The sequence below is a fragment of the Mesocricetus auratus genome, unplaced genomic scaffold, assembly GCF_017639785.1.
Source record: "Mesocricetus auratus isolate SY011 unplaced genomic scaffold, BCM_Maur_2.0 Super-Scaffold_100008, whole genome shotgun sequence".
In the NCBI taxonomy this organism is placed as follows: domain Eukaryota; kingdom Metazoa; phylum Chordata; class Mammalia; order Rodentia; family Cricetidae; genus Mesocricetus; species Mesocricetus auratus.
Window position 1 is genome coordinate 75,310,300 of NW_024429192.1, and position 24,705 is coordinate 75,335,004.

The following is a 24,705-nucleotide window of genomic DNA, read 5'->3' on the forward strand; positions in this document are numbered from 1 at the left end:
CACAACTCCTACAAATGACCAAAAAAAATATTTAAAAAATTATCAAGAAAGAGGAAAAAGAAAGATAAAATTAATAAAAATGAAACCCGCTGCGCATGCAACAGATTTAAGATGGCTGCTTTATGCCAAAATTGACTGCAGGGTCCCATGAGGTCTGCTCTAACCCTCAGGAAACAGGCAGGTATCCACAGGGACCACGGCTCCACTGTAGGGTCCCATGAGGTCTGCTCTAACCCTCAGGAAACAGGCAGGTATCCACAGGGACCACGGCTCCACTGTAGGGTCCCATGAGGTCTGCTCTAACCCTCAGGAAACAGGCAGGTATCCACAGGGACCACGTGTCCACTGTAGAGTCACATGAGGTCTGCTCTAACCCTCAGGAAACAGGCAGGTATCCACAGGGACCACGGGTCCACTGTAGGGTCCCATGAGGTCTGCTCTAACCCTCAGGAAACAGGCAGGTATCCACAGAAACCACGGGTCCACTGTAGAGTCCCATGAGGTCTGCTCTAACCCTCAGGAAACAGGCAGGTATCCACAGGGACCACGGGTCTCTGGGCAGAAAACTCTGTGCACAGAGAGGGAATGAAAATGAGTTTTCCCTGTGCTTCAGGAGACCAACAGACAACTGCCAGTGAGAGCTGTGTTGTGCATGCGAGAGGAGCCCTAACAGGCATGGAGTGGGTATAACTGCGTTACTGAGTACTAGTAACATTAGTGTGTAAACTTTATTGTCTGTTTTAAAAAACGTTTTTAAAATCACATATTAAATTATGAGTATAAATAAGTACTAATATTACTTTTAAAGGTTTTGGATATGCATAGTTAAGTTTTTTTTATTTCAAATTGTAGGTAAAGAATCTTTTGGCACGAAAGGAAATCTGGCTGCTGGTGACTGACATTACCCTACAAATACAGGACGAAAGGGACCACTACCTTCCCAAAACCCTGCCAATCTATGTAGCCCCCTCATGTGTGCTGCATCCAGAAGTTCTAGAAGGACTTACCATGGCTGTGCCTCAAAACATACTCTTCAGGGATGCTCTTCGAGACAAGGGTATGATGGTTTCTCTTGATTGCTTTAGAGTGACAGCTTCGTTCCTCCATTGTGCCCTATCCTGCTCAACAGTGCTGGCACCTTCACAGACCAGTACCAACCTAGCCTGGTGGGTGGGGAGAGGCCGTCATACCTGCCATGGGCTCTCATTGACTTTGCCAACACCACCTGTCAGGAGGCAGCACTCCAAGTTGTGGTAGACACTGGGAAGACACTGTTGGCCGCTCCTTGACTCTGTCGACAGCACCTATGCTTAAGTGGAAACCACCTACTGTTATGACCTAGATGTCCCTTTTTAAAATAAAACAAAAGCTAGAGAGCATGGTCTGTGTCTGGCCCTGTAACAAAGGCCTGTAACCCCAAAACGTGTGATGCTGAAGCGGGAGTATCGTAAGTTAGAAGCCAGCCTAGGTCACACGGTGAAACCCTTTTTCAAGATAATAGTAATTGTAAAGTAGGCTTGAGATCAGTCCATACCTTTTCTTGGGATCAAATACTTAAACTTTTTTTTATTTTTATTTAGGTGTAATTTGAATACTACAAAATTCACCCTTTGAAATTGTATTTGAATGTAGTGTTTGTGTTCTTTTCCACCATTGTCACTGGGGGCTTCAAGATGTACTTCCATGTGACATTTACATGCAGGACATGCCTGCCATAAGGAACAGACAAGCCCATATCTGCCTTTCTTCCTACGTAACTTGCAATGACTGGCAAAGGAGACTGGCTAGAATGTGCTTGCTTTCCTTAATTGCTTGAGTAATCTGAAGTGTCTCTCCATGGCAGGTAAGATTGTTTGTATTGAGCGGACAGTCCTCCTACCCCAGAAATCCCTCTTTTGTGTACCTTCTGGTGCTGGTTCCTGTGACTTGCCTGGCCCAGTGACAGTGGATGAACTGAACTTCCTCACACCTGTCAACTCCATTTGCAGTGTGCTAGGTGGGTAGCCCTCTGACTGGAAGCAGAATTTCCATTGTCTTACATGTTGTATTATTTTAAATACACTGCTCAGTAAATTTTATTGAGTGTCTATATTCCAGACATTAGATATGTAGGGATAAAATAAGAAGAGGGTCTATGATTTTGGACTAGGACTCTAAATAGGAAGATATAAAACAGGTAAGTGCACAAACAAGACTCCAGTGTTTCAAATGGGCCTCTCACCTTGCTGAGTAAGATCTAGGAAGGCTCCCTAAAGACTGTATCCTTGATCCTATGAGATGGCTCAGCAAATGAAGGTGTCTGCCCCCAAACCAGTGACCTGAGTTTAGTCCCCATTATTGACAGTGTAAAAAGAGAGCCAATTCCCACAAGTTATTCTCTGTACTATGTTGTGATATGTCTTTCTGTATGCTGTGAATATGTGTTGTTCTCATTGGTTGATAAATAAAGATGCTTTGACCTATGGCAAGGCAGGATAGAGCCAGGTGGGAAATCCAAGCAGACATACAGGAGAAGATGGGCGGAGTCTGGGAGATGCCATCCAGCCACCCGAGGAACAACATGCAGTGGACCGGTAATGCCACAGCCATGTGGCAGGCAATACTTAGATTAATAGAAATGGCTTAACTTAAATGTAAGAGCTAGCTAGAAGTAAACCTGAGCCATCAGCATTATAATTAATATTTTATATAATTTATACTAATATAAACTTATAATTAATATTTTGCCTCTGAGTGATTATTTAGAAATGGCTGCAGGGCCCGGTGGGACAGAAAAGTCTCTGTCTACAGTACTATGCATGTGTACAAGCGTGCATATGTGTGCTCGCATGAACACACAAGCAAATGCAATATAAGTAAATAATATTTTTTAGGTTCTTGAATTCTTAAGTCAGGATCTGAAAGATACTTAAGTGATTGGGACAAGTAGCAGGACTTAACATATAGCCTACAGGAGATAGCTGGCAAGCCAGTGGAGAAGGGTGGGGAGGCTAAAAAGATGGAGCGGAGTACCAAGAGGAAGCTGAAGAGACAGCTAGCTGTCAAGAGTATAGTCAGCTGTGCACAGAAGTGGGGAGCTTCAGTGTTGACAAAGTCACAGACATCACCATCTGCACACAGAGAACACCCTGTGATCACAACACAGGGAAACTAGCTTTGAAGCCTAGAGGGTATGTGGTCTGGATTCCATCCTGTAGGTAGAGGCCCAGAGAGGCAATAATGCAGTGACAGAGAAGGAAACACAGGGCAGAGGAGTGGCTTCATTAGGAGGCATACTGGAGGGTCAGGTCATAAGTCAGATGAAGAAGGAGCAGACATGCACACAGTGAGAACAGGTACAGCGACCCGCAAGCTTCCACCCCAGGCCACCAGGCACTGGCACATCTCCCCAAACAGGACATAGAATGTGAGGTAACTTTGAGGGCATACCTATGTCTTGCTTGAGACTTTGGATGTTTTATTGTTTGTGCTTATTATTGTTGTTTAGCATATATTTATTATGCATAACGAATTTCATTATGGCATTTTCATACGCATATATATATAAAGTATTTTGATCGTATTCACCACTTACTGCCTTCTCTTACCCCACTTCTATTGCTATTGATCTCCTTGTTTGGGTGGTTGTTTTGTCTGGGGGTAGTTATATTTTAATATGTATTTTATTTTTAATTATATGTACTTGTATGTGTCTGTGAGGGTATGTGCACGTGAGTGCAGATGCCCTCTGCCGCCAGAGGTGTCGCTCACACTAGTGGAGTTGGACTTAAAGACAATTGTGAGCTGCCCAGCACAGATGCAGAGAACTGAACTCAGTAGTTCTCCAAGAGCAGTGCACACTCTGAACCCCTGAGCCGTCTCTACAGCAGTGCACACTCTGAACCCCTGAGCCGTCTCTACGGCAGTGCACACTCTGAACCCCTGAGCCGTCTCTGCGGCAGTGCACACTCTGAACCCCTGAGCCGTCTCTACGGCAGTGCACACTCTGAACCCCTGAGCCGTCTCTACGGCAGTGCACACTCTGAACCCCTGAGCCGTCTCTACAGCAGTGCACACTCTGAACCCCTGAGCCGTCTCTACGGCAGTGCACACTCTGAACCCCTGAGCCGTCTCTACGGCAGTGCACACTCTGAACCCCTGAGCCGTCTCTACGGCAGTGCACACTCTGAACCCCTGAGCCGTCTCTACGGCAGTGCACACTCTGAACCCCTGAGCCGTCTCTACGGCAGTGCACACTCTGAACCCCTGAGCCGTCTCTACAGCAGTGTACACTCTGAACCCCTGAGCCGTCTCTACGGCAGTGTACACTCTGAACCCCTGAGCCGTCTCTACGGCAGTGCACACTCTGAACCCCTGAGCCGTCTCTACGGCAGTGCACACTCTGAACCCCTGAGCTGTCTCTACAGCAGTGCACACTCTGAACCCCTGAGCTGTCTCTACAGCAGTGCACACTCTGAACCCCTGAGCTGTCTCTACAGCAGTGCACACTCTGAACCCCTGAGCTGTCTCTACAGCAGTGCACACTCTGAACCCCTATGCAGGGGAGCTAGAGGTTTACATGGCCATAGACAGGCCTTCATGGACAAGCTACTCCTCCACCAGTACACATATAGGATGTCCCAGTACATTCTTGGATATCATTTCCAGTTTCTGTAAAGGAGGATTTCAGGGACCAGGACCGTGTTTTGTGGTTTTTAGTTTTGTGAAGTTCCAGAGATGGAACCCAGGGTCTTGCTCACATTAGTCATGTACTATATCATAGAGCTAAAGTGAATTTTCTCTCTGAGCATAAGAAAGCATCTTCCTGCTGTTGGATGAAGATATTCAGTCACTGTCAACAGGAGTGTTGGTGTCGGGTTATACTAGTGAATTTCTTGCTCCTACAAGTTCATTATAGTCATGGCAGGAAGCATGGTAGCATGCAGGCAGACACGGTGCTGGAGAAGGAGCCAAGAGTTCCACATTTGGAACTGCTGGCAGCAGGAAGAGACTGAGTGCCACAGGACCTGGATTGAGCTTCTGAGACCTCAAATCCCTCCATTAGTGACATGCTTCCTCCAACAAAGCCACGCCCCCTAATAGAGCAACTCCCTGTGAGTCTGTGGGGCCATATTCATTCAAAGTAACACAGGGTAGGACATAAAGGGTCTAAGAAACAAAAATGACACAGTCTCTACTCTCATGTCCAGTTGGGGAGGCAGGGAGGTGAAACAGGTAAACACTGAGTACAATACCAAAAGATAAACTCTAAACTGAGAACTATAACAAGCCCCTGAAGATACAGCCCAGGAGCTGACTCAAGGGTCAGAGGGGTGAGCTAGGTATGGAGACGGACAGCACAGGGCCAAGGCAAGGTAGGCAATCCGGCTATGAGGTTGGCAGCACATACTGGAGATGAAGATGGTCCCCTTGGATGTACTGGTGTACTTGAGACCATCCTTGTTGAATCACAGTCAATTCAATATTAAAAGAAAAAGTAAGAGGTGGCTGAGTTTCCAAAACCAGAGAAGGATCTCACCCCTCATACCTTCTCTCTTCTGCATCTTTATCTCCCAATTTTCGTTTGTGTCCTGGTAATCAAACCTAGTACGTGGCAAGCATTTCACTTCAGAGGTATATTCCCTGCCCCCATTGGCATTTTTGAAGCAAGGTGTCATTCTCCACTAGAACAAGCATCAGCAAACAGTGTCTACAGACAGTGAGGCAGAATTATATGAGAACTAGAAAGCTTGGTTTATTGAAATATGTTCTTGCAATGCAAACTTAAATGACTTAAAAAATGAGAATAGGTCAGTTTTGAAGAGTCTGCTTCAACTATTGACACTGTCTTTATAAATATAATCAAAGTGTGTCAAATGGATGAAAAATAATGTTTCATTTCTATTGATTATTTACAACCACCATGGATGTTTATCATATTCATCCTCATTCCTCAAAGACCCACTTTTCCTTCCTTACCCAATCAGGTTCCTGTCTTTCCCTACATCATCCAGTTTGGCTGCCATGAACTCCTGAATGTTACTTTTCACTGAAGGTTGGCTAATTCACCAGGGGCTACACCCTTAAAAATGGGTTCTTCTCTCCTAGTAGCTATAGCTGCCAGTAGCTTCTTAGCTACGGAGACACAGCAGGAAGTCTAGAGGGAGACACTAGGCAACATCCAGAACAGCAATGGATGCTCTGCAATCTGGTCATCTTGTAGTCCAAGTTTGCTTTTATAGTTTTTTCCCTCTCAGTACTGAGGATTGGCCCTAGGGCAAGCACTCTTTTTAGTAAACAAATCAATACAAAGTTCCATTTACTCAGGGCATTTGGGGGTGTTCACAGCCCTGACCTTTATGTGGGATTAAGTAATTTACTTTCAATTAGAGAATATGGCAAGAGCTGAAGAAATGTGCTTTATCTGCAGCTTATAAACCACTGGAAATCCTCTCATATGATTTTAAGCCAAATTTAAAGGAAGCAGACCACTGAACAGTTGGTATCCAAAAGGTTATTTTACGTGAGTGGAGAAAGACAAGCCTGCCTCATGTCTTGCACTCACTGCTAAAAGCCTGCCTTTACTCTGCCTGATACAAAGACATTTCTCACAGATAGGCTCGGGAGAGGTACATAATAGCCACTAGACCATCTTTTTAAAAAGAGGCCTTCAAAGGGTGGACGTGAAGAAGGAGCCACAAAGCCATATCTGAGCCTCTGTGCCTGGAGGCAACAGGGCAAGACAGAGGCAGCTGAGAGGGGCAGCGACCGCTGCTGTAGAGCAGTGTGCCCCAGCTTTGGGTGAGTTTGCCCCCACCGTTAGCCGCCAGCCTTTGGATGGCCATGAGAGTAGGGTCAGTCCACTCTCTTCCTGCTTTACTCAGGGCACTCCTCCTGGCAAGGAGAGTCAATCTTTGCTACTTCACTTTCTCCTGTTGGGATCTGGCAGTACCCTGCTCCGTGATGATGTGTTCACACACTGGACTTGTCCACCACAGGCCTGCAGGACACCTTCAGAGCTAGCCAGGAAACGGGAACTCCACAATGAATTCTACTAGAGAATATTGAGATGGGAGAAAAATGTCAAAAATGTAGGTCTATAGGAAACATACCATCAATGAATTAAATTGACAAGTAAGGTATGTTTCGACTTAATAGGATTTAAAAATGACAATAACCCTGGGTGGTACTAGTGCACATCTTTAAACCCAGCACTGGGAGGCAGAGGCAGGCGGATCTCTGAGCTCCAAGCTAGCCTGGTCTACAGAGCGGGTTCCAGGACAGCCAAAGCTACACAGAGAAACCGTGTCCTGAAAAACAAAACAAAACAAATCACAGAGAAACAAAAATAACAGAGAGTGGTGCTATTAGGAGGTGTGGTCCTAATGGAGTAGGTGTGGCTTTGTTGGAAGAAGTGTGTCACTGGGGTCAGGCTTTGATGTCTCAGAAGCTCAAATCAGCAGTCTCTTCCTGCTGCCTGTGGATCCCTCATCAGCACATGTTTGCCTGCGTTCAGACGAAAATGGACTAAACCTCTGAAATTGTGGGCAAGTCCCAGTTAATGTTCTCCTTTACAAGAGTTGCTGTGGTCATGGTGTCTCTTCACAGCAATAGTACCCTAACTAAGACACATGCTGTCACACTCATGTTTACTTACTGACTAGATCACAAATGTTTTTTTTTATTTATGGTGTGTGTGATATATATATATATATATATATATATATATATATATATATATATATATATATATATATATTCCATTGCTGGTACATGGAGGACATCAGGTGCCCTGCTCTGTTCTTACCCACCTTACTTCCTTGGGGCGGTGTGTCTTACCTGCAGCCTGGAGCCAACAAACCCAAGTAACTAACCCTCCTGTGTGTCCCACCAGCTGTGGGGTTACAGGTCAATATACAGCCATGCTTGGTTTTTTCTCTGTTTCTTTTTCTTCTCTCTCTTTTTTCTAGGTGCTGGAGACTTGATCTTAGTTCTTCACGTTTGCACAGTAAGCCCTCTCACCTACTGAGCCATCTCCCTAACCCCATAAGTACATATGTTCGTAATCACAATAATCAAGTAAACTAGAAAAATCAGATGCAAGGAGTTAGCTAACCAGTGAGTAAGAAGAGCTAAGGCAGGCACTTCCAGAGGCGAGGAAACAGGTCAGTGGTGAAAGTGGCCTTTCTTCTCACTAGGAACTGTGGTTGACATAGATGACAGCACTGCCTTCTCGTGGCCTTCCTGCGACCAGTGTGGCAATGGGAGATTGGAACAGGAGCCAGAAGATGGGTAAGGCTGCCTGAAACGCCTGGGGCCCAAAGAGCACTGCAGTAGCCCAGGCCCAGGGTGCTGTGACCTCTGTCCTGTACATGGGTTTCCCAAGCACAGAGGAGAACCCACTCTGCTGAGCTGCAGGATGGAGGCTGCGGTGCCTCTCTGTGGGCTTTCTTAGTGGAGAACCCTAACTTTGCAGCTCTTCCTGTCCTTGAAAGTGTAGAACTGAACTTTGTACTTAGCCTTCATTATTAGAAGAAGAAAGAAAAACTACAAATGTCAACAGGTAAGACAAGCTGTGTGGCATGTGCTAGGAGTCCTGCACTTTCCCAGGGACAGTGAGCAGCTGTCAATGTCACACCTTTCCTGCCCACTTTCCTTACCCTCCTGGGCTTTTGTCAAGGCTATTTGTCTTGGTTGTGGTTTCTGTGCTATGATGAAATACCATGACCAAAAACAAGCTAAAGAGGAAAGGGTTTGTTTGACTTATACATTGTAGTTAATCATTGAAGGAATTCAGGACAAGTACTCAGACAGGACAGGAACTTGGAGGCAGGAGCTGATGCAGGGGACTGATGCATACAGGCTTGTTCCCCATGGCTTGCTCAATCTGCTTTCTTACAGAACCCGAGACCACCACCAGCTCAGGGATTGTAGACAGAGTTTCCATCCTACCCGATCCCCTAGCCATTTAGTCCCAAATAAGCATGCAGAGGCTTATATTAATTACAAACTGTTTGGCCAATGGCTCAGGCTTCTTATTGGCTAGCTCCCTCTTAATTATTAACCCATTTCTATTCATCTGTGTATCTCCACATTGTCTTGGCTTTCCAGTGAAGCCTAAGCCTCTTGTTTTCTCCACAGCTACATGGTGTTTCTGTGGTGACTCACTCTCTGCATTCATCTTCCCAGCATTCCCAGAGTCTGGTAGCCCTGCCTATACTTCCTGCCTGGCTACATCCTGCCTCTCCAAAACAGCTTTATTCATCAACCAATAAGAGAAACATATTCACAGCATACAAAGGACATCCCCCATCAGGGATAGCACAACCAGCAATGCCTGGGCCCTTCCCCATCAGTCACTAGTTAGGAAAATTCCCTTCTGCCTGCAGCCCAATCTTAGCACAGGCATTTTCCCAATTGAAGCTCCCCCCTCTCAGATGACTAGTCTGTGTCATGCTGTCATACAGCTAGCCAGCAAGTGTCAGCACTATTTGTTTCTCTGGAGTTACTTCTCTGCCTCCCGGTGGACTGTGTCACATGACAGACCAAAGAGTGTCCTCATCACCTGTCTGTTTCCTAGAAGCCAAGAGCAGGACTCAGAAGACAGTCAGCAGTTGAGAGCATGGGCTGCCCCCAGAGGACCAGGCTGGATTCCCAGTGCCCACATGGTAGCTCTCAACTGTCTGTGACTAGTTCCAGGGGACCTTGTATCTTTTCTGACCTCTTCGGGTACCAGGGTGTACTTGGTGGACAGAATATGTACAGGCAAAACATCCATATACATATATTATTTTTTCAAGACAGGGTTTCTGACTGTCCTAGAACTCACTCTGTAGAACAGGCTGGCCTCAAACTCACAGAGATCCACCTGCCTCTGCCTCCTGAGTGCTGGGATTAAAGGTGTGTGCCACCACTGCCCAGCCATAAAATATTTAAAAGAAGCAAAGAGCGTATATCTTCTTGATGCCTACTGGCTTGCTGGCCTTGTGTGTACACAAGCCACTTCTGGATTATGTCAAAGAAGCAAGGGAGCCTGGGTCCATGTGAGATCACTGTGCCAGTGGAGATGCCAGGGCTGCTGAGCAAGCTTTCCCTGCTGGGAGGCTGAGAAACCCACCCCCTGACCTTCACTTCCTGGAAGGCCACCTTCCCCGCATACTCCTCATGAATAAAGCCCTTGTATACCCAAGGCCCCTCAGCAGCTTCTAGCTGCTAGTCCCCACAACAGTCCAGTCCTTGGCTGCTTCTGGCTGGGTCCAACAATTTAATTCTGACAGCAGAGATTCTGCCACTAGACATCTATGTTTAGAGAAATCTGTCTTTGCTGTAGAAGTCTTCTGCTATACCTCCTTTCTTGCTTATATTCTCTCTGTGCGTTCACACAGCAGAGGGCCCTTCTCCTGTGGGAACTGTTCACAACTGGTTGTGTCACCTCTTCAAAAGAAGCAGCTGCACGTCTTTCTGGACTGTCCCACGAGACCCAGGAGTACTGTGAAGGTCAAGGTAGGAAAAGGGACCTGGAGCTCATGTGTGTCTACTGTGGACTGCAGGGATGACAGTGGAACAGGGCACATGTGTGTTCTGTTGTTTACCTTGTGGCAAACTGTGTGCCAGGAAAGGATGTGGTCAGAGCCGTCTTCAGTTCCTGGGAAGGAGAAGTGGAGGTCACCTGTCACAGTTTCGCTGTGTAGTGCCTCACTTTATAAATAGGAGGACCTTGGGTGAGTGCTTGCCACTTAGTGGATGTCACTGAGCCCTTCCTCCCTGTTCCTGCAGCTGTTGGAGACCAGTGTTTCTTCACTGCTGATGTCCGCAGTGTCCAAGGATGGGGTAAGTATGGTGTGGGGGCGCTGAGTGTACCCTGTGCTCTTGAAGCTATGTGAAGTTGCCCCTTCAGGAAGCCCCGTTGCTGTATCTGTTCACTTACAACAAATCCTAACACAAGTCACTCACATTGAAACATCCATCTTGTCCTGTTGCACAGTGTAGATGGCAGGGTCAGATCTTTCTGGCTTGGAAATGGGATTCTTTTCACATCAGCCTTTAGATACTGGAAATCTTCCTCTGTGGCTCCTGTTATAGGCATACAGCCTGGAGACTAGAGCTCCTTCATGCCTTCCCAGTCACAAAATAGGATTACCTAAGACATGCTTTTTATTAATTAATTTGTGTGTGCATGGGTACTTATGTATCAGTCTGTACAACAGTGTGTATATGCCACAGTATGCAAGTAGATGTTAGAAGACAAACCTGTAGGAATCGGGTGTCTCCTCCTGCCATGTGGTTCCCACGGATTAATTGAACTCGGTCATCAGGCCTGATGACAGGCACCTTTACCTCCTGAGCCATCTTGCTGGCACTGAGGCACTTTTTAGCTTTTTATTGCTGGATATTCTAGACTCTGAATAACTGAAAATATTATTGCTATTTCTCAGAACTTCTGGGGTTGCCTGTCTGAGAATTACTATAGCCGAGACTTAGTAAATTGTGGCACATGCCTCCAAAAAAAAGAATTAGCACATTGTGAAAGTTGGTCCCACATTGTGGGACTTCTTTGAAATGCCATTTACCATGTAGAAGCTGTGTAGGGACACTGTTGGGAGCTGAAGAAGTAGCTCAGTTGGTGGGATGCCCCACTGACATGCACAGTGTCTGAGTGTATGCTGCAGTCTTACATGTAACTGAGTATCGTAGCACACAGCTGCAAATTGGGAGTGGAGTCGAGATATGAAGTTCAAGATCAGTCTTAGCTGCGTAGCAAGTTTGAAACTAGCCTGGGTCTGCATGAAACCCTGTCTACAATAAATGCACTGTGCGTAGTTCATGGAATTGATAACCCAGAAAGGCTGTCGGGGCCCTGCTACCTGGGATGGCATCAGTCTTGTCCAGTGTACCACATGGAAAGATGACCAGAACAACTTTGGCTACCAAACAGGAGTATTTTCTTAACTGGTCCCCATGACCCAATTCCAGCTTGAATGTGTGGAGTGTTGACCCTCCTATTGGGTTTCTCCTTAGCCCCTCCTGCCTGTTCCAGCCCCATGCCAAAAAGGACAGCCAAAACACAGAGCCACCATTAACCCTCTTTTATTTAAACCAGGTTTGAGTGAAGTCAGAAGATGCATAAATTAGCTTTGAGGATTATTGGTCTGAGTGTGGTTCTCGGCCCTGACTTCACAAGGTGCCGGCCTCTGTTCCCCTGGAATAAAAAGCGTTTAAGCTCTTCGATGCCCTTGTACTCGGTCCTGGAACTTTCATCTGAGCTGCTGCTCGTACTGTTGTCCAAATAGAATGATGCTTTGGCACCAAGTTAGAGGACACAGCTGACTTTCGTATTCTGTAAAAATCGCCAGTCACCATGGCCTAAGAATTTCCAGCCCATTGCATTGTTCACACATGGTCCTCACAAACTGTTGCCCTTCTCCATGAGGGACTCACCACAAAGACATCCCACCAAGATAGCTTTTATCCCTGCAGAAAGTAGCAGCTGGCAGCTGGTAGTTAGCACAGATAAGAAGCGTGAGATGGGACTTAAGAACTTAGTGTTTCAAAGGGCACAGAACGCAGTGTCTACCGGCTGAAACCGGTCTCTGCCTTTTGGTTTTATGGGAGGGAAGATGAAACAATGGATGCTGAGGGACCAGGAGAAGACCAAAACTGATGTTAGAGGTTTCCAGGGGATGTAGGTGCGCAGGTGGGGGCTTAAGAAGGTGGAGCATGACTTTCTGAGAGCATACCCTGTGGAGAAAGCTGGGGGAAAGCATGAAAAGTCCTACTTGAAGGTGAGAATCAAAATGTACCCAACTCCCTGCATAAACAAACCTGAGACCCACAACCGTCAATATCTGATTCTGATCCGTGGTGCATGCAGACTGATGTCTGCTTTCTGACTCAGTGGCCACCATGAACACTGATGTCCTGCAAAAGCAGTGTCTGGTGCACTCTGTAAGGCAAAGCCTCTTTAGGAATCAAGACACCAGGGAACACTGGCAGAAATCCTCCCTCTTTGATTTCCTGCTGACTGAGGTATATTGTTTCTCCAACACAATCAACTTCTCAACCAGAATGCTCTGGTAGCTGAAAAACTACTGACAGGGCTTAGAAAGGTGTGTGGGCATGTGTTCCTGTGTGTGGAAGTGCAGGAGTCCATGCACTTGTCACTTGTATGTATGGATTTGCTTGGACACTGCATGTGTGTGTGTTCCTGCATGTGGACGTGCAAGAGTACATGCATTGTACAAGTCTACTTGGACACTGGTTGTGCATGCAAGTGTGTGTGTGCACACGTGTGTATGTGCATAGGAGTGCATGCACTTGTGTATGAGGAGTGTACTTGGACACTATACATGCATACATATTCATCTGTGTGTGCACACTTGTACATACATGTGCACAGATGTTAAATGAAGTGACACAGGGAGGTCATAGCTCTTGGTGTCATCTTTGTAGGTGCTCTAGTTTCAGAGTCCACATCAGTGGGACAAGAGCACAAGCCAAGCTTGGGGCACATTTTAGCAAGCTCTCTACACTGCCCACAGCTCCATTCAGTGCCCAGCAGGGCCTTTGCCTCTGGTCTGAAGTGGAGCCTGACAAAAGATGACAGGCCTATGTGCAGACACAGCTGCAAGTCACCCACTCTAGACTCTGGGTTTTCTGGGTGAGCATGGACAGTCACAAAATCCAGAGAGTCAAATCGCGGCTCTCCATAAACCATCCCCTGGAACCAATGTACTCTTTCCGGTTAAGGTCCATGAATGTTAAATTGTTTGTGTTTACTGTGGTCCCACTGTCAATGTGAAAGCAATAGGATTAACTACTCCTCTTTTTGCTGTTTCTCACTAGTGACATTAGGGTGATGTGGGGTTGAAACCTGTTCCCTCAACTGACAGAAAATGCGCACATATATTATGTCTTTAAAACAATAGACACAGGAATTGGCTGTAACTCAGCAGAACAGTAGTTGCCTAGAATGCAGGGAAAACTTGGGTTCAGTCCCAGCACTGTCACATTTTCTCAAAAAGACACAAAATTAAATGAATTAATACTTAAAAGCACATAGACATATCTTTATATATGCAGATACATGCTCACCGGTAGTACGTGAATTTGATGATGTGAATGTTTTAAATCCACCATGTTAATTTCCCCAAAATACATCTTATAAAAATTATTTGGGGAGGGAGGTTCGAGACAGGGTTTCTCTGTGGCTTTGGAGGCTGTCCTGGAACCAGCTCTTGTAGACCAGGCTGGTCTCGAACTCACAGAGATCTGCCTGCCTCTGCCTCCCTAGTGTTGGGATTAAAGGTGTACACCACCACCGCCCAGCTATAGAAATTATTTTTTACTCACCTTTATGAAATTCAAAGTCCATATTTACAAGCTGAACATGAAGTTTTACCCCTGAAACTCCAGCAATTGGGAGGTAAGGCAGGAGAATCAGGAATTTAAGATCCAGCTTGAGCTACAGGTATGAGACCATGCCTCAAAAGGAAACAAAAAATGCATACCTTTACCAGAGAAAAGCATGGGAATTCCTGGGTCTTCTTTTTCATACTTAAATATCGGTTAAGTAGTAAGAGACATGGAAGGAACACTTTTCTGTCCCTCTTCCATTATCCTTCCGCCAACTATTGGTGACCTGATCTGGTGCTGGCACTCAGTGCAGATCTCACTGTTGCTGTCCACACAGGGAACTTGCAACCAAACACCTGCCTCCTGCCAGCTCTCTCCTCTTCCTCTTGTTCAGTAGTTCTCACGTTCCCATCGGGCTGTAGACCTTGCTCACTTTGTACTCAGGAATCCAAAACTTTACAAAGTAAAAAGTAAACTCCACTGGGAAATTGAGTCAGCATGTGTTATGTTCACATCCCAAACTGATCCTCTACAAACAAAACACCCAGCACGGGTACACAGTCAGTTCTGGGCTCCATTGGGATGGTTCACGTCTGCTCCATCTGCTGGTGCCCTCAAGGCAGGGCTGCAGTCACAGGAGCTTCCCCAGCCAGGGCTCCTGGCCCAACTTCCTCACAGTGCGTAACTGAGCTGGCCACCTTTTCTAACTAAGCGTAGGACATCACTATGTCCCTTCCACTATCATGAGAACATAGTCACTGTGGCCAGTCCAGACTTGGGGTGACACTAAGGACACAATGTAGAATGCCAGAAGCCAGTCTATGTTGGCCACACTTTCTGTTCATCTCCTTAGCCCTAAACACCTCGACCGTAAGTGGTCTGAATTCACATGTACAAAACTAAATGCTGCGGGGATGGCAGCTGCCTTGTGCAGAGGACAGATCAGGGTGCTTACCGTCACCTTCAGCGGTATCAGTCTCGTCCTCAGGGTTATTTTTTAGCCCCGCCCCCACTGAAAATGCTCTGAAGTTGAATTTGTAAAAGCCCAGACAGGGTACAACTACACCAGGGACAGGAACCCTGTTTCTGTCTAGAGATGAAATTTTCCCAAGATTAACTTTGTGAATAAAAACTCAAGTCACATTACCTCTGCACAGAGAGAAATGTTAACCCTGTGAAACTCAAGAAGAAATAGAATCCAGTTGAAGAGGGAAGTTTGGGGCAAGTACCAGGAAATCCTTTGACCAGAAGTGTTGCTAGATTGGGGAAGTGTCCCCAAAGGAAGTGGGAGGTATGCAAGCCAAAAGCTCAGCCCCCTTGGAAAGGCCAGCATTTCCTCTGCACATTGTCTCCAAATCCTGTCCTAGGCCACTTTATCCTGGCAGACAGAACAGAAGGCTCAACTATGAGAGTACATAAAGTAGTTCGTCTGTTTGCTCCAATGAAGGGGGCTTTTATAGTACACCTTCACCCAGCCACCCCAAAAAACTTTTCCATCGGAGGAAGGTTGCAGCTTACAGAAGGGCCTTTGCCCTGGCTGCAGCATTGTTGGGGACAGAATGCAGGAGTCTAGGACTGTGCTCTGACTGGCATGCTTGTACCACTGCAGAGGTCTCCAGTGAAGACTGTCCTTGGGAAGGAGATGGGGCCTTTGCTCTGCTTTGTGCAGTCCATCACCCCACAGCAGAGCAGCTGCGTCACCCTGGAGGAGATTGAGTTTCTGGGCGCAGGAGGAGCCGACCAACTCGCTTCCTGACATCCGGGAACTTTGCACAGAGGGAGGGGGCTTGATTTGGGGAACTGTATTAACTCCACAGAGTATTTTTATGGTTTTGAATTTAATGGGTTTCTTTTTTTTCTGGCAAATAGGTTAATAAGATGATTTTGTAAATTAAAAATCAAAATACCTTTATTACACTTTTAAAATAACCTTAATGTAAGTTTTAAGGACATGTTTCTAAAGCTTGAGTGGTCTTCATGTTGCATTACTAAGGAAATACTTTTTGCTGTAACTTTGAAGTATTTAAGACTTTACCAATAGTTACACATTTTTTTTCTTTGTGGTATTAATGTTCTCTGAAGACTATTCCGTAAAGCTTCAACCAGTGTCTCATATTGAGATATTGCTGCCCTGCCATAATAAATAAATGTTCAATGCATGCTCTTTGTGGTTTTAGTACTCTGGGGACTGCCAGAGATGACACTGTCATCACTGTCATCCATACAGTGTCGATGTACTGCTATGTTGAGAGCTGTGTTAAACAGGGTTCTGTAGCTCGTTCCACCACACACCTGTCACACACAGTGAGCCTGTGCTTTGGGCAGGATTTAACTTACCAGAAGCTACATATTTGGACCCTGAGCATTGCTTTCTTCTGTACAACGGCATAGTAACATCAGGCCGTGATCCTAACTCACAGCTTCCTTAGAAGAAAGACACACAAGTATTTTAAGCCCTCAAACATTACAATTAATGGCGTTGGGGACTGTCCTTTTTATGTACTACAACGTGAATTTGCCCTGGTGCACACTTTGAAATCTGCACGATGTCCCTAGCATCGAGGAAAGTGAAAGCAAAGCCACACAAGTGCGACAAACCGGGTTTCTGACCCTCAGGCTCTCCCACCCTCTCACCCGTCAGCTGTTCTCTGCCAGCCCCAACCCAGGTCTGCACGCGCTGGGATCGCTTCACTCCTTCCCCCTAACACGGAGTAGCCATGCTTTCCCATGTTCCTGTACTGAGCATGAGGCCAGCTCATCCATCTCCTTACCCCGTGTGGGCACACCTGGTGCCGTGGCTCCCAGATGCCTGCTTTTCCCTGTTGAGATCCCAGCACACGGTGTGCGGGAGAGACTGAATATAGGAAGCTGCAGCGATTAAAATGCTTCTTTATTCTTACAAATATTGTAAAAATTGATATAAAAAGCATGCGCAGTCTCTTCCACTTATCTACAAGTCTGTCAGAAAGTCTTCTTTTTACAAATGTACCTTAGCTGCAATGGTAATAAGACGTAGAAAACGCTACCATTATAAAAATAATTTAAGGGTGGGGGGACTCATAGCTTCTCTCGCAGTCCAGTGTCCAAGCTGCAGCTTCCGGTCGGTCGCTCGCACATCCCGAAGAAACTGCAGCGGCTCTGGCGGCGTCTGCTCCGGGCCGGCCGTCGGGGTTTGAGGTATCGGTCGTTTGGAGTCTCTGAGGCCCACGCCGCGCGTTACCGGCAGTCGGCGCCGGTGGGCGGCAGGAAAGGCGGGCTGGGCAGCTGTTTGAAGAACTGCCGGAGACCGGCCAGGTCCCGCGTGAGCTGCTCCACGCGCTGGTGCAGCTTCTCGTTCTCGGCCGACAGCTCCACGAGCTTCTGCTGCATCTCCTGGTTGCGCCGCTTGGCCTTGTCGCGGCTCTTGCGCACCGCGATGTTGTTGCGCTCGCGCCGCTGCCGGTACTCGGGGCTGCCGCGGTCCGGACCCCTCTTGCCCGCGCCCTTCTCTCGGACGGGGCCGGGCGCGAGACTCGGCCCTGGGCTTCCTCGAGGGGGCTCGGGCGACGTGGGCGGTGTGGGCTGCGCCGCGGCCGCCAGGCTCACCACGGTCTGCGCGCACACGGCCACTTGCGCGGGCAGCAGGGAGCCCGGCGCGTCGCTGTCGCCCCAGTCGGGTTCGCGCTTGAGCGGGCCCCGGACGACTGAACTGGAGCCTGGGGGTCGCGTGGGGCCACCGGGCAGCATCTCCAGGCCGCCCGTGCCGGCCGCTTTGTGGTTGCTGTTGAAGAGGTCGGCGAAGAGCTCGTCGTGGCACAATTCCAGGGTGGGCACGGCGGCCATGGAGTCAATGTAGGCGCTGAAGTCGATGGCGCTCTCGTCGTCGTACATGGCAGGGGCGGTGGAGCCTTGCTCTCCCAGGTCCCCCGGCTCGGGCCCGCGGCCCGGCTTGCCCGCTCTGCCTGGCTCGTAGAAGGCCGCGGGCTCCGTGGGCCAGAGTGCGCCGCGCGCGGGGCTGTCCAGGCTGAAAAGCGCGGCGCTCATGGCGGCGTCGGCCCAGTAAGGCGTCCGAATTGGGCTGTCACCTCGCCGGACCCGGCCGCCGCCTTTTCTAGCCCCAGCTGACGCGCACGCCCCGCCCCGGCCCCGAGGGTCGGGGACCCGAGCGGGGAGGGACCGCCCGCGCTGCTGGGAACGACCCGCCCTCTGCCCGCTCTCCCGGCCCTCCCTCCTTCCTGTTTGTGCGCTTTGGAGCCTACTTAGTCCTCTGAGCCTGGAGCGAAACGAAGATGAGGATTTGGCCCCGACGCGCGCGAAGCGTGCCGCCCAAAGCCACCGCAGACGGCGGCCCGAGTCCACAGGGTTTAGCCTGGGCGCCTCGGCCGCGGGACCAGGGGTGAACCCGGGGTCGGGAAGTCCGGGCCAGCAGTCGGGGTCCTCCGCCCGTCCCGAGCCAGGGCAGCCATCGGGCGTCTCCGGAAATTCGAACCACGCTTCTCGGGGGTGCAGAGGCTCAACCACACAGCCTGATGGGCGTACGGATCGACGGGACCTCCCCGCTGACCTCAGAGCCACGGGAGAGTGACGGCCACCCTAAATACCACCGTGCGTTTCTCCGCACCTGACAGCGAGCTTGGGGCTGCTTTTCTTCCTCTGCCGCCTGGTGGTAGTCTAGGATCTCGCTGTTTCTTTCCCTTGCTCATTGTTCCCAAAAGTAACTGTGGCTTTGCTGAAAGATAAGATAGACACCAATAGTTATAAAGAGGTGTGAAGTTGCCAGCTCTTAAAACTGCTTTTAAATTTCATGAAAAGATGAAGAGACAATGCAGCCCAGCTCCTCAGAGCTGAGGCTGGAGGGGTACTGAGCCCCAGAGTCAAGTCCCAGTCTCAAACAAGCGCTAAGTCAAGAAAAACTTCTGTCCAAATTCACGTGTGTCCTTCTTAACTTATCTTTCCCATCCACCGGGTGTTTTGGCCAACATCAGCTGGTTCGAATACAACAGCCCAACTCCTACCATCAACTGCCCAGGAAAACCCTAATGATGGTCTGTGGAATATTTAATGGATTTTCTGGAAAAGGGTAAACACACCTGAAATTTTAAAATGACACGTGATGTCGATGTTATAACTAATGTGCATGTGAGCTCCCGCGCATGCAGAGGAAAGAACTAGAACAAACTTCTTGGTTCTTGGTCCTGGAAGCCATAGCCATGCAAGCATGAGTAAGGCCCTCTCTAATCACTTAGGGAGGACTCTGCCTCTCTGAGAGGCCTCATTCCAAGGCTGTTTTCAATGAGACAACCTGCTGTTTCTGGTACTTGGGTCCACCCACTACATTCATGAAAACGAAATTGTGTTTACACGACAATGGGGTCAATTAGAATGTCTTAGGTTAGGAAGCCATTGGTACCTTTGGGCTGCCCCTGAAAGCTGTGTGAAGTTTTTCTTCAGAAAGCTGCTGGTCAGTGCATAGCATCTGGACCCGAAAACCCCTCTCCCCCGTTTTCTAGAAAGAAAGGAGACATGACAGAACAACAAAACGTGAACGTATTGTGACATTTGAGAGCTATTTGAGACCCTTTAAAAATGACAATCTAAGTTCTTGTGCCAGCTGTAACCCTTTCATGACTGTCCCCTCACCCTCAAGGGCCTTTCTAGCACCACACGTGATGTGCTCAGGGTGAATGCAAACACTTCCAAGGCTTTCCCGCTGTGAGAAACCCACCATTCTGTTGCTCATTCAAGCTGTTCTCAGCACACCTGTCAAAAACAACTTCTAGCTAGAATCCCTGATTCCTAACCTTTGTTCCCTGCAACATTCACACATGGAACATAGACATTCTGAAAACCTTGGTGTTTAAAAGTTCAGGAGACTAGCAATGGTGAGAGTGTTCTAGGGCCATGGAGCATGGTCAGAGTTGGCAGGTCAGTTTGGTCACCCGCAGTGACCAACTGAACTCCCTGGGAGCCTGTCTGTGCATTTCATTCCCCACAAGAACAGTTCTGTGGATGGGACACTCAAATGTGAAGAATTTCTGAATAGTCCTAGATACAATTAAAAACAAAATCAAGTTTGAAGAAAAGTAAAGCCTAGTTGACCTCAGTGATCTCAAATTGTATTTCCAATATCATATGATACATTTAAAAATATTCTATTTATTGTATTGTGTTTCGGGGAGAGAGAGGAGGGGGGTGACACATTGTAGCATGCATTTGGAAGTCAGAGGACAACTTTCAAGGGTTAGTTGTCTCCTTCCACCGGGTAGGTTCCAGAAATAGAACTTCAGTTGGCCGACCTGGGGGCAAGTGCCTTTACCCACTGGAACCATCTTGCCAGCCCCAATTAGATGCTTTTCTATAAACCATTTGCCCTAGAGCTAATTTTAATTATTTAATTAATTGTGTTGTGTCACAATTGTCAGGTTTACATAGATTATTATTTCCAAAAACTAGTTCAAGATGAATCATTAAGTTTTGAAAAGGGAAGACAGGTTCCACAAAAATAAAACCAATGGAACTAGGATTGCTCATCCTTCACAATTACTGAAGTGTGGGCTTCGTTTAAACCTAAAGGACAGATGTGGTGCACACCTGTAATCTCAGCATTCAGGAATTGAAGGCAGAGGGTTGTGAGTTTGAACCCAGCTTGAGCTGCATATTGAGGCCATAAGTAAAGGAAAGAAAGTTGTGATATATGGTTGTTTGAATGAAAACGGTTCACATGTTTGAGTACTTGGTTCCCAGTCAGTGGAACTGTTTGGGAGGGATTAGGAGGTGTGGCCTTGTTGGAGGAGGTCATGGGGGCAGCTTTGAGGTTTCAAAAGACTCCGGCTGTGGTCAGCATTCTCTCTCTCTCAGTTTAAGATGCAAGCTCTTAGCTGCTCTTGATGCCCATGCTCAGTCGTCATGGACTTTAGCCCTGCAAAACCATATGTCCAATTAAAACTGTTTCTTTTATGAGTTGCCTTGGTCAGATTCCTTCCAGGGAAGCTGGTAGACTGACTGCAGACCTTCACCCCCCCTGCTCCTTCAAATCCAGTCCCCAGTCTCATCCCTAACTCTGTAGCAGAACACCTGCTGCGGTCTCCCTTTGCACTGACTCCATTCCCAATGGATCACAAAGATCTCCTCCAGTCTTCCCCCTCCTCATCTCATTATCCCAGCTTCCAAGCCCCTTGCCAGCAGGAATTCCCTGGGAACACACCAGCTGAGCAGGCCAGGGAAACAGGCAAGCTAACTGAAAACCACCATCAGTACTCCCTCCTCTCCTCCAAACCCTAGCCCCCAGTGTCATCGCTAGCTCTGCTACAGGGCACCTGCTGTAGCCTCCCTCTCTGCCTGTGTATCCCACAGACCTCCTCCTCCTCCTCCTAACCTCCCTTCCCCCACCCCCCATTGCTTTACCCCAGCTCCTAACTCCCTGCCCTGCCAGGGAAGCAGGTAGACTGTAGATCTTCCCCTCCCCTTCTATTCCTCCGAATCAAACCCCCAGTCTCATCCTGGATCTATGGCAGACCTTCTGGGGTAAGCTCTCTTCACTCTCTACTCCCATCCCAAAGAGATCAAGTAAACAGATCCTGGTGAATCACTCTGCTTTCCTCTGCCTATGAACCACTCAGGCCCCTAGCCTATTCGAATTCCTAAGTGTCAGCTCCCAATAACCAGAAACACATTGTACCTTGAACCACCAGAAGCCACACCTATCAGGTCCACAGAAAACCAAGCAGCACACTCAAAATTTGAGGAAACAAACCAAGGAACAAAACACCCAACAAAGACAAAACCATCACCTAGTCCTATCAACTTCCCAATCCTAGATGCCTAGATGCCAGCATAAAAATAAAATTGATAACAGCCAGGACAATAGGTTTCCAGTAGAGCCCAGTAACCCTATGGCAGCAGGCCCTGAGTGTTCCAACGTAGCTGAAGCTCACAGAAACACCCTTAAAACAGCCTGTATGATGAAGACAGAGGTCCTTAAAGAGGAAATGAAATCCCCGAAGAAATTCAGGAAAACGAGGTGGGGGTGGAGAACAGGAACCTGCTTGATACCATAAGGACCGAGCAGGAGAAGATCCACAAGCCTGCCTGGGGCACCATAATGGAAGGGGCGGGCAGAAAGGTTCCTGTCCTGCGGAGAGAGGCAGATCTGAGTAGGTGAAGGCAGTGAGGAGGGGCTTTGGGTGGCCTGCTTGCCACCTGGGGCCATGATGATGTCCTGACCTGGGCTGCTGCCAAGTGTCACGCCTGGGTACATGACCCTGCCACAGCTGATGTCCACGGCTCCTGCTACCACAAAAGAGCACTCGAGAGGGCTGCACCGAGAGTGGCCCTGTATCTTGCCTGGACAGCATGGTAGAGCTGGATCTATCGATGGGGGATGGAGGTTGAGCCAGCTCACACAATATAAGCATGAGAGAACTTGTATGAGAGCCCAAGTTACAGTGTAAGTTTTTATTACTTAGAGATCCATGAAACAACAATGCCTCTGATCTCCAAGCCCCTTGCCCGAGGACGGATAGATCCTGAAATGCTGGAGGCTGTTGTTTATGAGAGATAACAACTCACATGTTTTCACCTCTCTAAACAAGCTTGTTTGACCTAGCTACACCAGATGTGCTTGATCACATGTGGGCGGGAGGGTCACAGGCAGGAGGTACTTCAGGATGTATGCTTGCTGCAGATTGGACCTGATGGGAAAGTGATGAATTATGGGTTTTCCTTCTTAAGCCCTTGCCGTACTTGATTCTGGACCATTTCCCAGGAAGCTGGGTATGGACCTGGCCAGAGCCCGCCGATCTGACCAATATTTAATTCAAGCTTGCTTCACATTTAAACTGTGGCAATGGTCGCCACTAGGATTAACACTTGCCCCACTACTACCTGTCATATGGGGGTGTGGCCCAGGAAGGGATGGACCCCCTCACCCCTCCTTACCCACTGCAGAGGAGAAAGTTGGCCCCGGGATCAAGAGAACAGGAGAGCTGCCTAGACCCCTCACAGGCACTCGGGAGAGCCACTCAGCATAATTGAGCTGCCCCTGCTGGCAGGGGGGAGGGTAATCTGGTCCCATTCCCCCAACTACCGGGTGATGGTGTGGGTGAAGAAAGATGTCCTCCCCCTCTTGCCCTTTGCCACCTGGGGCAGGCTGGAGAGCTGGCCACCAGGACATGAGAACTAGCCCTACCCCTCACCGGCTGCATGGACACCACAGTCGAGCTGGCCCTGGTGGTGTAGGTCCAGTGAACCAGCCCCAAGGTATGAGAACAGGAGAACAGGCCCTGCCCCTTGCTGTAGATACCAGCTCAACATCTCCGTGTTCAATGGGCTGGGGGGGGGGGAATGTTGTCTTCAGCAACCTACAATTTTGGGATTCTGGTGTATACTGAAGACCAGCCGAGGCTTCCAGCCTGGACACTGAACAGTTGCTGTATTCTTGTCAGCTTGACATTGGAAAACCTCCTGAAAGTTCAGAAAGTGTGACTTTTGTGTTCTCCATTGTTCATCCAACTGTTCACCCTCCCCCAAAATGTAGAGCCGCAAGCTTTAACTTTTATGCATTGATCATAGATGACAGCTTTAATGCTATAAATGTCTCAGCTTGCCATTTTCATTGCAGATATTGATGGCAGATGCATTAATCAGGGTTCTCTAGAGTATAGGATTTATAGAATTAATCCCCCCCATATGTATGTGTGTGTATGTATGTATGTATGTGTAATTTATTAAAATGATTTGTGAGCTGTTGTCCAGCTAATCAATAGCTGCCTATGTTAGAAGGCCCAAGAATCCAAGAATCCAGTAGCTGTTCAGTCTGTAAGGCTGGATGTCTCAGCTGGTTTTCATATACTCCAGAATCCCAAAGTAGTAGGCTCTAATGCCAGTGCAGGAATGGACTTACTGATGAGGGTGGGGGGAAGTAGTCAAAAAGAAAGCTCCTTTGCCAGGCAGTGGTGGTGCACACCTTTAATCCCATCTCTTGGGAGGCAGAAGCAGGTAGATTTGTGAGTTCGATGCTAGCCTGATCTATAGAGCAAGTTCCAGGACAGGCTCCAAAGCTACAGGGAAACTCTGTCTCCAAAAACCAAAAATAAAATGAAATGAAATAAAGGAGAGAGGGAGAGGGAGAGAGATTCTCTCTTCCTTGTCCTTATATGGGCTTCTGCAGAGGGCGTGTCCCAGATTAGAAACAGGTCTTCCCACATCAAAAGAGTGAGTTCCTTGGTCAGAAGCAATACTGTGTAGATACCATGATGGTGAACAAGGTATTCTATAAGTTCAGTGATGGTGGTTTTGGCAGAAGCATTGCATGGAGGAAATAAAGACCCATAGCCAGAATTAATATCTACTCCAGTAATGACAAAGCACTGTCCTTTGCACAGAGGAAGTCGTCCA

At 48.0% G+C, this 24,705-nt stretch overlaps 2 protein-coding genes across 12 annotated transcripts in view; one reads left to right on the forward strand and one right to left on the reverse strand.

The window, feature by feature from the left end:
* The window catches only part of Spidr (scaffold protein involved in DNA repair), a 245,309-nt gene that overhangs the window by 187,093 nt on the left and 33,511 nt on the right, over window positions 1–24,705 (forward strand). For 5 of the 11 annotated variants that reach the window (XM_040751212.1, XM_040751214.1, XM_040751216.1 and 2 more), the window contains 6 exons: window positions 853–1,057; window positions 1,844–1,996; window positions 8,178–8,271; window positions 10,365–10,482; window positions 10,756–10,809; window positions 15,941–16,490. In XM_040751212.1, coding sequence (XP_040607146.1) covers window positions 853–1,057; window positions 1,844–1,996; window positions 8,178–8,271; window positions 10,365–10,482; window positions 10,756–10,809; window positions 15,941–16,087 — 771 coding nt within the window. In that variant the 3' untranslated portion in view covers window positions 16,088–16,490. Of the gene's footprint in view, window positions 1–852; window positions 1,058–1,843; window positions 1,997–7,949; window positions 7,988–8,177; window positions 8,272–10,364; window positions 10,483–10,755; window positions 10,810–12,079; window positions 15,469–15,940; window positions 16,491–24,705 lie in introns of those variants that run through there. The other 6 variants (XM_040751213.1, XM_040751215.1, XM_040751218.1 and 3 more) reach the window with 5 other exon arrangements.
* Window positions 17,407–18,438, reverse strand: Cebpd (CCAAT enhancer binding protein delta). The gene has a single exon (XM_005080014.4). The coding sequence runs from the start codon at window positions 18,352–18,354 to the stop codon at window positions 17,548–17,550; it is 807 nt and encodes a 268-aa protein (XP_005080071.1). The 5' UTR covers window positions 18,355–18,438; the 3' UTR covers window positions 17,407–17,547.